The following is a 14,061-nucleotide window of genomic DNA, read 5'->3' on the forward strand; positions in this document are numbered from 1 at the left end:
CAAACCACAGAAATTGTGTTTTTCACATTAAGTACAAAGCTGAGATGAAGTGTGGAAGGTGTCTAGATAAAAAACAAGACACTACAGAAAACTGCTTGACTCTAAGGGAAGAGCTAAATGACATCAACAACAACTCATTGACAAAGGAAAAATTTGAAACACAGTGGCATCAGCTCATAAACAAATATGGTGTTTACCATGTCAAATATATCCAAATCATGTATAACACTAGAGAGAGATGGGCACCCGTATGGTTCAAGCAAGAATTTTATCCATTTATAAATACGACATCAAGGAGTGAGAGTACAAATGCGAGGTTCAAGAGGAATGTTGGGCCTCAATACAACATGACAAGCTTCCTAAAGGAGTATGAGAGGATTCAAGAAACTATATATGACAATGAGGCACAAGCTGATCATGAGACAAGCACCAAAAAAATCAAAGCCATGGTCACACTATTACATGGAACAGCAAGCACAAGAAGCTTATAACCTGAGATTTTTTTTTCTGAAATTTCAGTGGCAACTAAGGCAAGCAACAAGGTTGCGAGCGGAAGAAGTGGAAGAAGGCAGGATATACAAAGTATATGCACAACAACAGCATTCAATCAACGAGTCCAGAAATAGAACTTACATAGCTGTCATGGACACACAAGCTGAAAACTACTCTTGTATATGTTGCAAATTCCAAAAAAAGATCGGATCCTATGCAGTCATATCCTGAAAGTGATGATGAAAAAAGATATCAGCAAGAAACCAGACAAATATATTATACAAAGGTGGAGGGAAAAAGAAACAAAGATGTTTTTCACAAGCCCAGGAAGCTTACTAGAGGAAGCTAGCGCCCTTAGATACAATACTCTCTCTTTGATGTTAGCCGAAATGGTGGCCTAAGGATCAAAAATAGCAGAACAGTACAACTATCTCAGCAAAGAGATTGAAAGAATCATAGGGGAATTGAAGAAAATGAGATTAGGCAAGCAGAAACAACAAGAGGAATGCACCATCAGAGATGAAAACATCCCGTCCAACCGAAATATACAGCTAATAGATCTAGATGTTGCCCAAACAAAAGGAAGACCAATAAAATCAAACAAAAGACCAATGCCGATGGTTGAAAGAATCAAAGAGACACAGAAGAAAAAATACACATGCCAAAATTGCAAGGCTTCAGGCCACAACACAAGTACATGCCCTGGCAAATCAAAAGAGAAAAAACAAGGAAAGACAACCAAAAGGTAATTTTTATTTTGTCCTAAAGCAAGCACCTAAAAGCAGTTAGATACAAAAAAGATATATACACATCTAGAAAAACTTAAAAGAGCAAAACTAAATTTTAATTTCTGATATTTTTCTGTGCAGTTGATTGAAAGTGGACAATGGACATGAAGAAGAAGCAAGAAGCATAAAAAACAGAGACAAAAAAGAAGACTTGAAGAGAGGGTGCATTTACTAGATATCAATGAATTGATTGTACTGTACATCAGTGCAAGTATCTATTCATGTAACGTCTCTTAGCTAATATCAGAGTGAAACTATTGATGTATCATTCAGTAAAAAAACTGCTATTGCTCTTTGCTATTACATATTCTTCATTGGGAAAACCCCTCTTTGCAAAAAATCTGCACGAAAACGAAAAACTAAACCGCATCGGGTTATACAAAAAAACGGGGCATCACCCTCCATGATCAAGCACCTACTTTGATTGGCCTCAACAAGACAGAACCTGTTACAAAAATGAAAAAGGTAAAAAGGACAAAATGTAGACTTAGAAACAGAGCATACACATGACTACATTCAATAAAAAAATGCAAAAAAGGAAAAGGAACAGTAAAAGGAAAACTAACATTTGCATTGAAGTTCTTTACTATGTTCACATCTGCAGTGTTGTGCTTGCTGAACAAGAGATCATTTACTATTTGAACATGAATGTTTGGTATGTCCTCTTGAGAGAAAACTTCAAGCATGTTGCACCTGAAATACCAAACCTCCATGAATTTAATCATAAAGACTCTAAAAAAGAACATCTGCATGTTGCAATCAACTCTAAAAAATGCATTGTCAAAAAATACTATAACTATAACCAAAAACACAATAAAAAGATGTAAAAGAGGAGAAAAGAACATATTACTGGTTAGCTTGTTTTGGAACATGAGCATAACACGTGCGGAAATTATTGAAACCTGGGTCCAATCCAACATACATGGCCCATGCATGGCAAAAGCTCTTCTTCTATGAACAAAAAAGGACAATCAGAAAATATAACAGGGAGCAAGCAGGCCGCACAAAAAATATTAACAATAATAACAAAAAAAACTGAGTTGGAAACAATTGAAGCTTACCAACTTATTCCTTGTGTAAACACAAAAACCATCACCCTTTGAATAATACGAATCAAGAACTATGAACATCTTGTTCTTCAAATCAACAACAAAAAGGAACCAGTGCTTGCCATGTAACACAGGAAAGAATAGCTGGGCAGAAAAAATGGGAAACTTAGATTTAAACATCACAATATACCTAAAAACATCAGACTAGTACAAAATTGCATTTTACTATACTTCTATATAGATTTAGTATATAGAACAACAGCAAAATAGCTTCAAACATTAGAATAGAATATTAATAGCAGCTAACTAATCAAATATACTAAACATCACATTACTTTAAAACTAAAAGCAGCAGAAAATATAACTGGCTACAGAAAGTTACTTCAGATAAACAAATGGAACCAAAGGCTTGGCTGAGAAAAAAAACTCATTGCAACCTTCAGATGACAGTAGGGACCAAAAAAGAAATGATACAAGCAAAATGAAAAAGCAAGCAGTAGCTCAAATGGTCACACACATCGTAGCTAGATGTAATGATTTATTCATTTATAAAGAAGTAACGTTAAAGCTTTACTCCACAAAACTCAAATATAGAACTACAAGAAAAATATACCTCATCACATAGTGGCAAAATCAACACAGAAGCAGGCCCACTAAAGCACTTCTCAACATAGGAGTAGTATGGTGAATCACTCACAAACACTTCCTGAGTAGGGGAAATATAAAATTTTAAATATTACACCACAAATGTAAAAGAAAAACTATTAGAAACAATAAACAAACAAAAAATATAACACATTGCAATTATTTTAGGGGTACTTATAGATACAGACGAAAAGAAATAATGCTTCCTTGATACAGTTGGACGCTCATCCATAAAGAATTTCCGGCACAGGTAATTAATAACAAAACCGCAAACTTGTTTGCTAGGAGCCATTGAATCACCAAGAGCGAAATATTTCAAACTGCAACCTCCAAGATCAACTACAACAGACCTGTCACAAAAAAAAGTTTAGAAAAACAAATTCATCATTGTTGGGTCCAGGGGAAAAATTCAGACCTATGACAGTAACCAGCATGTACCAAAAAAATGACAATCTTACCTAGCATGACTGCCAGATGCTAACGAGCAGACTACGTTGTAGTATCTCTTCTCTAGGGAGGTGTCACAGGAAATTTACTTGGCTGGGCAGCATCAGATTTATGTCCATCTTCACTCACAAAAGACAAAAAAAGGGATCGCTGCTTCTTGTCTTTAGTAAAATGTTCTTGAACTTTCTTTCCATGCAAAATGTCTTCATTATACATGACATCAGTACTGTTGCAGACCTTATTCAGGTTATCCTTTAGGTTCACCTCTTTTACAAAAACAACATCCTTTGTCTCCTGTTACAGTGGGGAAAATCATATACAGAAATACTACCAAAAAAATAGGTCATCAAAATAACACTTATTGAAAAAACAATAAATGAAAACAACCTTAGTTAATTCTTTAATTGTTTTAGAATGCCCTTCAACAACCTCAATCTCAACCACCTCAGGGAACAGGATCTTAGCATCAACATCGTGGGCCAGTTGCATACAATTGGGTTTCTTCGCTTGATGCTTTCCTGCAAAGAAAATCGTAGAAATCAAACTTTTTTGCACATCAGAATCAGAACTACAAAAGCACTGTGCACAATCAGCCAGCAAAAAATATATTCATTAATAAAAACAACAAACATATATTCATTAATAAATGCACAATTAGTCATGTCATGGATCTGCAAAAAATCAACCAGGTTATCAAACAACTAGCCTACCATAAGTGGGATCACCAAACAACAAATCAAAGCAACAACTAGACATAAACAGTTGAAACCAAACACCTTCAAAAGTGCCACGTATCTTCTGCAACATCTATACTACACGTCAAAAATAGGTGAGCTCAATGTCTAGACATATGACAACTATCTCTAGATTTCTTAATTTACTTTTCTGATTCGTATGTGGGATCAGGAATGCAACCGAAAACAACAAATAAAAAGAGCAAATGAAAAAATGGCACCAACATCCAGAAAAAAATGCAACAACAACATTCTTACCAGCAAATGGCAACACATGAGACTCAAAAATACCATCAGCCTTGCGCTTAAGAGGTGGAGTAAAAAACTGATAATCTGAAATCAACAAAGTGAAATTAACACTACAGAAAACCATTTCCAATAAAAATAACCAATTTCACAACTGTATAATAACAATCAATAACTAACACAACCAATCATTCATCTTAAAGCAAGATTCAACCAAGAGCTTCACCAAATCAACAATAAGATTTTCATAATCTTGATGCAATTATGGCATATTAGCACAGCATGAGGCAAACATGCCAACAATACCAGAAACTACCTGGGAAAAAATAATAACACTACCATCCTACAAAAATAGAGACACAAAAAAAGTTATTCAAAGGCATAACATAAAAGAAACACAAAACAATACCTCACCTTCAAACATTCCAAGGCCCTCAACAGATTTGGATCCATCTTACTTCTCAAATGCTTCAAAAGCTAACATGAAAACAAATGAACTAAACAAGTGAACTGAGCAATTTCTACAAAACAATCTCATGGCTAACAAGCAAACAAGGCAAACAAAAAACCACAAAAACACACATTCACATGACTGAACGAGCCTCAATCTCAGACCACCTACAATTAGCTATTCAGCTGCACTAGGCAATTCGAACCATCAATGAAAACTGAAACTCTTCAATCCTGCCTGCCAACCTAATAATCCAATGCAGAGATAAAAAAAATCAATGTCAGTTCTTGGAAACCTAGTTCAGACAACCAGATCCACAGAAAAAGAAGAACAAACTGAAACAACAAACGACCTGAAACCTATGAGCAAGCACCATTGCTCTGAGGGCTTTGTTCTGCAGTAGGGTACAACAGAAAAGGAACAACAACTAAAAAACTACTACATGTGCTTTGTCGCCGGATTCAACAACAGCAGCAACAACAACTAAACTAACATGCTGCTCAATGTCAGATTCAATAGCAGCAGCAGCATGCCACTTTGGTCAGACAAACAACTAAAAACTACTGCATGCTAGAGCTACCTGCCGACCTCTAGCAATGGCGCCCTGCGCCCTCGTCGTTGGAGACGGCCGCCGCCCGCGCTGCTCGGGAGAGCTTGTCTAGGCACGACCTGTGCCGCCGCTCGGGGACCTCGTCCGGTCGCGACCCGCGCCGTCGCTCGGGGGACCTCGCACGGGCCCTCGCCGGCCACGGCCATGGAGGACTGCCCCGCCATGGCCTTCGGTAGGTGGGCGTCGTGCCCAGAAATGTGTGCCGCTGCGCCTGGGCGGGAAGAGGATAGAGGAAGGGGAAAGGTTGCAGCCGGTCTCACCCACCGAAGAAGTGAGTCGATGCGTGGCCTTGAGGTCCGCAGGTCAGAGAAACAAAAACACAAACGCCACATCGAACGACCCACAAGACACGCGCGAGACGGATCCGACGGACAAAAAAATCCATGTGCCAACCAACCAACAAACACACATGTGTTGTATAGCATTCCTGTTTTGTTTTTATTGACAAAAGCTTATATGACCCAAGCATGTTAAAAACCTCATCTCTTTCATATAACGATGTGGTATTGTCATCAATCACTAAAAAGGAGGAGATTGAAAGCATCTAGGCCTCTAGTTGGGTTTCGGTGATTAATGATAATACGTGATTACTGTAACTAACGCGTGTTTTGTAGAGGCAATTAAGTTAGGTCATGGTAATGGAGATCGATTGGGCTATCATGGTGGTCATGCCCCTATGATGGGAATCGTTTTGGTTTTCAAATGATGGACGTCAAGGTTAAGGATGTACTAGTTCTAAGTGTCAATTGGAGTTGAAGTGACACTTAGAGTAGTTTAGAACTTTGTTTTTCCTTTGGCCGTACTATTAAGGGGATATGGACGGGTAGCTTGACCTAGGTGAGTCTAGTGGGTTAGGTGTGGTGCACACTTGCTAAAACTAGCGCTAGGTAGCTCCTAAAAAGCCCTTAGATCCATTGGAGCAAACTTCATTCACGTATGATCGAGAGTTGGAAGTGAATGGAGGATCAAATACTAACCGGACGCTGGTTCCGATGTGACCGGACGCTGGCGCTGAGTCCGGTCAGTTCATTTGACCAAGGTGATTCCATCTGCTGCGACCGGACGCTGAAGAGGTGAGTGACCGGATGCTGGGTCCCAGCGTCCGGCTGACTTTAGTAAGGTTCTAGAGAGGAAAAATCATGACCGGACGCTGTCCAGCGTCCGGTCACAACTTAAACACTGGAGTTTAGGAAGAACTGACCGGAGCGTCCGGTCAACATGAGCGGAGCGTCCGGTCACCCCGCAGAGGCACATAACGGTTCATTTTCAACCAAGGTTATAAATATTTCCTTTATCCGTGTGAGAGGGTACTTTTGCTTATTCCAACAGCTGAGAAACACTTTTGAGAGTGCCAAGAAGAGTAAGGTCCTAGTGAGGTGATTGAGATTTGAGAATCCCAAAAAGAGCCCTTATTAGTGAGATAAAGAGTAGCAAAGTGTGCATCCACCCTTCTCATTAAGCTTGTCGTGGTCAAGTGAGAGTTCGTGCTTGTTACTCTTGGTGATTGCCATCACGTAGACGGCTTGGTGGTGATTGGGAGCTTGGTGATCATCCGGCGGAGCTTGTGGATGACCCAACTCAAGTTGTGAGCGGTTGTGGGTGATTCACCGTGACGGAGTGTCAAAGAATCAACCCGTAGAGAGCACTTGATCCTTGCGTGGATCAAGGGGAAGCTACACCCTTACGCGGGTGCTCCAACGAGGACTAGTGGGGAGTGGTGACTCTCCGATACCTCGACAAAACATCGTCGTGTTTCTCTTTCTCTCTTTACTTTGAGCATTTAATTTGAACAATTCAATTCTTGTCATTTACATTCATAGAATTGCCATGCTAGAGTAGGATTGGAACATATGTTGCTAAACTTTTGTGCGATAGATCAATAGAAACACTTTCTAGGCACAAGGGGTTAATTGTGCTAACCGTAGGACTTAATTATTGCGAAGAAATTTAGAATTAGCCCAATTCACCCTCTTCTTGGGCATCTTGATCCTTTCATAGCTCAATGACATCAATGAATGAAAATTTTGGATCCGCCCCTAGGCGGAGGTGAGGCCCCAGGTGACGCTGTCGATCTCGCCGCTGTGGAGGCGGCATAGCCGGGGTAGTAGAAGCACTCGAGCAGAGGCAGGCCGCAGGCTAGCGACATGGACGGAGCACTAGGCGCAGCGGACGACTCGTCGAGGGAAGAGCACGATTGATAGAAATTTTTGAAAAACGAACTGATATGTGTGTAGTTAGTGGTGGGTAACTTTCCCAACTCCACCAAACTCAGTTTGGTAGAGCGACCCCTTGGTAGCTCCACCAAAATAGCGAATCTGCCCCTAGATCCACTGTTTCGGTGAATCCGGATTTCGTAGAGCTAAAGTGTTTGTGTAACTTTTCCGTACAGCGGAGCTATTTTTGGTGAATCTAGAGTCCGTATAGCTCTGTGAAACAATCCCTAAGTTCAGTGTTTAGTGAAGCTAAAGCGTCATTATACATTCCACCGAGCAAAAGATTCTTGCTCCTAGTCAAAGGACGTAATGAGACAGTAAGTAATATCTGCAAGAAATCTAGGAAGAAAAGTTGATGGCCACTATGACCGACATCAGACGGGCCACCGGCCACAGGCCGGGACGATCGAATGGGAGCTCACAAGCTTAAGCGCCGTCAACGTCAAGATCTCCCGGGAAACGGTGGGATCAGGAACTGGCCGACGGTAGAGATTACCTCGAATAATTTGGACACGTAGACACGCATCTACTAGTACGTAGATGCTGTATTGTCCAGACTTTGCAGTTGACTGATCCGCCGGGTAGAGGTTGGCAGATTTGCACTGAACTGCATACAAAGCAAGCGCGTTCAAAATCTTCGTACGTACGTACAGGCACAGCTAGCTAGGTGTAGCGGCACAAGGACTGCACCTAGCGCGACCTACATTGAACCATCCAGGATCGCTCCCCCGTGCGCCGGCGGCCCGCCAGCCCAGCTGGTATATAAAGCGAGGGAGGAGAGAACCCGGAACGCCACCGGCCGAAGCGCTTTGCGTCCGGGTCCTCTAGCTATCTGGGATCCAGATCGATCGTTTCCTCAGCCCCGGCCGGCAGCTTTTCTTCGGAGGAGGCTGGTCGCTGTCCAGTACTCCAGTCTCCCTTAGTCCCTTGCGTGCGCGGCGCCGTCCAGCCACCGATCCGGCGCGTGATCGAGGAGGAGGAGATGGAGCTCGCCGTCGTCAGGAGCCAACGAGAAATTTGCTATAACGGGACTTCAAAGAAGTCTTTTCGTTAAAATAGGAATCCTAACGTTTGCTTCTTTAAAATGGGACTTCAAACATTTGTTTCTTGTTTTTTCATGACATTTGGTCCTTTTAATCTCTTTTCTTATCTAAATACATGTATTTGTTCCTTGAAATGACTATTTTACCCTTGAGCCGTTAAACACCGTGCGTGGCTTTGCTAGCTGCCGCTACTTGGCTGGCCTGGGCTAGCTGCCTTGTTGCCGTGCTGGCTGGCCCGTGCTGGCTGGCTTGCTGGTTGCCGTGGTGGCTGTCTGGCCGGCCGTGCTGGTCTGGGTCGCTGGCCGTGGTCATGGCTGGCCGTGATCATGGTTGGCTTGCCGCCATGTACAGTTATATAACAACATGAATTAACAAAGTGATTCATACACAATTACAAGCAATATATAATAACAAGAATTTAGCACAAACAAGTTCATCTCGTAAAACCATGTTTGTAGCATAAACAACGTAAACATGTTCATCTCAGAAGACAATAATGTAGTTCCAAACGAGATCAAAGTCATATGAAATAAATCTTGAGTTTACGTCTCATCACAACTAAATTAACTTATCATCCAATGCGTAGCTTTCTCTTTGGAGTCATCTTTTTTGGCGGCACCACAGTAGGCATCCTCACGGGGCTAGTGATGTTGTCAGTTTGTGAAGATGTGCCCTCTCCAAATAACATCGCAAGCTTGCTGCACAAAAATAAGATTGACAATTAGATGTATGGAAAAATAACTGTATAGTAAATGTGTTAATATTCATTACCTTCTAGTGACCCTTCCTGGACTATCCCGTAGGATTTCTTCCCTAGTCGGCCTTCGTGGGGTGCTAGGTTCTGCGGGCCCTTCTTTTGTCATATTCTTCCTAGGTTGCCTACGCTTGTTACAAGTAATGAATTAAATTAGTATAGGCATGTTCATTTTTGTTTCTTGATAAAGAAAAAAAAACTTATTACCTCTTTTTTGCGGTCCCATTGTAAGGGCACTTGGCACTAGCTTGCCTGTGACCTTTTTCTCCGCATCTTTTGCAAGTCATAGGTCCTCTGATCATCTTCTGTCCCTTTGTATTTGTTGGAACAGTATCACTACCTTTCCACTTGAAGAACAGGAATGTTGTACTCTATTGCCGGAAGAGGAGCAGCAGGCAGCAGTGCTCTTGCTAGGGCTACAACATTGTTGGTGTTCTCCATGGCAAGCTGTGGAAGGCCATCAGCTGCTCCGGCCTGGGCGGCCAGGCCACCAGGAGCCGCGGCCAGGGCACCAGTAGCCGTGGCCAGACCACCATCAGCCGCGGCCAGGCCTCCAGCACCAACCTCGACGGGATGGCCTTCAGGCGCCGCGGCCAGCTCTCCTAGCGCCACGAGATGGCCACCAGGAGCGGTGGTGAGGCCTCCGAGCGCTGCGGGATGGCAACCAGGAGCGACGTCGAGCCCTCCACGCGCCGCCGCGACCAGGGCACCAGGCACAGCCTCGTCTAGGGCACTAGGCGCAGCTTCGTTGTCCATGGCCGATGGCCCTCCACGTACTCCGTCGGGCGGAGGCTCTCCATCCATGGAGAGGAGAAGGCGGCGTGGGGAGGGAAGGAGGGGCGGCGGCCGGCAGTTGGCCGGCGAGCAGCGGGCGGCGGCGCGTCTCGTACGTGACGGAGAGGAAGACGTCGGTCTCGTTTGTTTCCGTACAGGTAGATGAATCGATAGATGAGATTAGACAAAAGGGTAATACGGTCATTAAAGAAAAATACACGTATTTAAGAACCCAAATATGATTAAAAGTATCAAAATGTCATGGAAAACAAATTATTAATGTTTGGAGTCCTATTTTAGAGAAGCAAATGTTAGGATTCCTATTTTAGCGAGTCCCGTTATAGCAATTTTCTCGGAGCCAACGGGGAGGCGCGGGGCTAGTAGGGGCCTCCGCAGGGCCGTGAAGGAGGACGGTGCGCGGCTCCGCATCATCTGCCGCTGCGTCGCCCTGCTCGTCTTCTACCGCGACTGAACCGGCCCTAGCCGTCCCAGTACACTCTGATGACTCCATCAGTCCATGTCTGCGTGCGCTCGTCAGTCGTCGTGATAACGATGGGGGCGGCTTTGATTTGTGTGTGTCTCTGTGTCACGGTCGCTGTGTGTTGAGTTGTTAGCCCTGGTGGCTGGTTCGCCTCTCTCGTTGTTTCCTCGCCGCGGGGCTCTTGTGGCCACGGTTTCCGTTTTTCGGGCCCCCGGCGTCGACGAAGTAGGGAGCGTGTACTGCCGCATCAGGCAAGACATGGGGCCTGTTCGGTAGGACTGAAAAATACTGTTCCGGCTGATTGTTGTGAGAGGAAAATACTGTTCTGGCAGGACGTGAACAGTGATTTCGTGAGGGCGAGAACCAACCAGCTAGCCGGCTTAAAGCCAGCCGAACGGGCTCATGCAAAGCTGGTTTTCGTGACTAGTAGTTATGCATGTGCGTGTGCACGCACGTGTTTATGATTATGATTATGGACGTTGTATAATACTCCCTCCGTTCCTTAATATAAGCCATATAGTTTTTAGCACCAATATTAACGCACGGCTTGGGAAAGGATGTGAGACCGAGGAAAAAAAGGAAAATCAGGCCATCTTCTCTCTCACAATCAGATTGCTTCCTAAATGTAAAAGATTGGTTGGGGCATGTACTATGTATGGTGGTAATGTTTCTAAACTAATCAGCGTGGGAGCTGATACGTACCTATATTTTAGAATTTTCTTTAAAAATCTATATGGCTTATATTAAGGAACGGAGGGAGTAATAAAATATAATTTCTGAATTATTTGTTAGGAAAATATCATGATCATTCTCTCAAAATATCACTCGACCGCCTAACGTGGTCGCTCGATAACTCAGTCACTCATTATCCGGCCATTCAGTCACCCAAGCAATTAGCCACTTAGTCACTCGGTCACTGTCACTCTGACACTTAGCAACTCAATCACTCGGCCACTTAGCAGATTAGTCTCTTGGCCACTTAGTCACCCCATCTCTCAGTCACTTAGTCACATTGCTACTCAGTCACTCGCCCACTTACAGCCTGTTCGGCAGCCTGTATTCGGCTTATAAGCCTTGGCTTATCAACTAACGAATAATATTTTTCTCTCACACCAAACCAGCTAGCATTACTTTCAGCCATGGCTTATAAGCCAATCCAGCCGAAACGAACAGGCTGTTAGACACTTAGTCACATGACCACTCAGTCACTCAATCACTTAGTAACTCAAACTCAGTCACTAGGGGTTTGGCCACTCAAGCAATGAACCACTCAGTCCTCGGTCACTCACCACTCAAGCGATTAGCCACTCAGGCACTTAGCCGCTTAGTCACTCGAACACTTAGTAACTCAATTACTTTGTCACATGGCCTATAAGACAATTATTACTTAGTAACTCAATCACTCAAGTCTCTAAGCCAATTATTCACTTGGCCACTCAAGTCACTTTGAGCTACCGGGTTACTCGACAGAAAATAGCAACAAGAGCAACGAAGTAATTTTCTTTGACATCTGCAGGTGGGTCACCTCTGGTTGATAGGTGGGTATTTTTTTTTCCGAAGGTACCCACCTCCATAGGCGGTGAAAGCAGCGGAGAGAAAAAACTGCTTTTGTCACAAAGTAGCTATGTGTTCTCACACTTTTGATTGGCTTTTAGCTCTTTTTTTTTAAAAAAGGCAAAACCAGGTTCAAAAAACGCCAACCAAAGGGAACCTCATATGTTGCTTTAATCCACCCTCAACAACCAAAGTATAACTAAACCTTCATAATTTCAAATCATTATGCATGTGGGATAAATTTAAACTGGGCTGCACATTTATCTCCTCAAAGCGGCCCGGCGCTAGCAAGAAAGAGGCCGATGGTGCAAGGGTTGCTTCCAACGGCTGGACATTGGCAACGATTCCGAATTGGACGGATCAGTTTCTGAAGTTCAACAACATAAAAAAAAGGGTGAATTGGATTTTTGCCCTTACACTTTTCAGAAGTTGGAGATTTGCTCTTACAATTCGAGGAATTGGAGATTTGCCCTTCATATTCTTGCCCTCCCTGAGCTTTGTCCTTTTCTACGTATGAAGCCTTCTTGTATTTCTGTATTGGACCAAAATGCCCCCCTGGACAAGAGGAAAAGGGAGAGGCGAACAGGCCGAAGCCGCATCCATCCATCTCCCATGCTTTTCCCTTCTCCCTCCCGTGTTCTCTCTCCCTCCCGTCTCTCTCCCTCCTGTGTTCTTCCCATTTCTCCCTCAACAACCCTAGAACTGGAGAGTGGAGGCAGCGGGCGATTGGAAGCCGACGCGCGATGATAGGATCTGCGGCTGCGACGAACCCTAACCACCCGTGCGTGTCCAGTGGTGGCGATGGAGGGACCGGAGTCGGGCGCGCCGATTTGCCGCACTGGTGCGGCAATGATGGAGAACACTGCTCCTAGGTAATCTTTCCTCCTCCTTTCCCTTGTTTAATTGTGGTGACCACAGTTCCCTTGATTTGGTGGAATCGATTAGCTATGCATGTATACACTTTGCTTTGGAGTTTGATTTACTGCATGGTAGGGATGGAATGTTTGTGCTAGAGGTTAAAGTCCAAGGTTTTGCTTCCAAAGATTCTGCTAGTAGGAAATGTTACACAAAAGGCCATCCGTTTAAGTGGGTTGTGGAGTATGGGTCAATGTCACTGGACTTACTGTTGAAAAATCTGGCAACTGAATTGAATCTGAGCAGTGGCCAGAAGTTGATCTTGGGTTCAAGGTTCACCCACCGTTGTTGGGAAGACCAGCAGGTCGGCCAAAGGTGCAAAGGGTTAGGAGTTATCTAGAGAACAATCCCAACAAGAAGAAAGTAAGATGCAAACGGTGTGGATGTTTTGGACACTTCGAGAAGACCTGCAAGCTTGACATGGTTGGAGAGGATGGTGAAGTTGCTAGACCCAACAAAAGGAAAGATTTTATTTGAATTATTTACTGTTATATGCATTTTACTAGTACTGTGGTTTAATGAAAAGTGCATTTACAGGAAGAGGACAGATGATGATGCTGGACCATCCAAAGCTGATGATGCTGGACCATCCAAAGGGAATAAAAAGAAGGCTTCAAAGAAAAAGACAACTTCTAAGAAGAAAAAAACACCGTTGAAGAAGAAGCAGAAGAAGGATGCTGCTGCTCCTCCAGCAAAGGTTGTGAGAAGCCTGATGGACATGTTCTGTGGAGGACACTGAGACTGATGGTGCATTTCCAGATATTTTGTGACCTTTGTTTGGTAATATAATGTTAGTGAATTGTCAACTACATGCCTTTGATGGCAGCAAACTGTGAACTGTGTGCAATCTGTGATGGAAGTGAAC

At 43.5% G+C, this 14,061-nt stretch overlaps 1 protein-coding gene and 1 long non-coding RNA gene across 2 annotated transcripts; both read right to left on the minus strand.

Annotated features, from left to right (window-relative positions):
- Nucleotides 1-955: 955 nt before the first annotated feature.
- On the minus strand, nucleotides 956-3,037 carry LOC136458769 (uncharacterized). Its single transcript, XM_066458700.1, has 5 exons — nucleotides 2,943-3,037; nucleotides 2,342-2,473; nucleotides 2,131-2,231; nucleotides 1,847-1,973; nucleotides 956-1,725 (listed from the first exon to the last, which is right to left on the minus strand). Exons 2-5 carry the CDS (start codon nucleotides 2,408-2,410, stop codon nucleotides 1,711-1,713), a joined length of 312 nt encoding a protein of 103 aa, XP_066314797.1. The 5' UTR covers nucleotides 2,411-2,473; nucleotides 2,943-3,037; the 3' UTR covers nucleotides 956-1,710.
- Nucleotides 3,038-3,158: 121 nt separating this feature from the next.
- On the minus strand, nucleotides 3,159-5,699 carry LOC136458771 (uncharacterized). Its single transcript, XR_010760050.1, has 4 exons — nucleotides 4,816-5,699; nucleotides 4,414-4,488; nucleotides 3,433-3,939; nucleotides 3,159-3,324 (listed from the first exon to the last, which is right to left on the minus strand). It is a non-coding gene; the product is annotated as an uncharacterized lncRNA (long non-coding RNA).
- Between the last annotated feature and the right edge of the window lie 8,362 nt (nucleotides 5,700-14,061).

Source organism: Miscanthus floridulus, chromosome 6 (assembly GCF_019320115.1).
Source record: "Miscanthus floridulus cultivar M001 chromosome 6, ASM1932011v1, whole genome shotgun sequence".
Lineage (NCBI taxonomy): Eukaryota > Viridiplantae > Streptophyta > Magnoliopsida > Poales > Poaceae > Miscanthus > Miscanthus floridulus.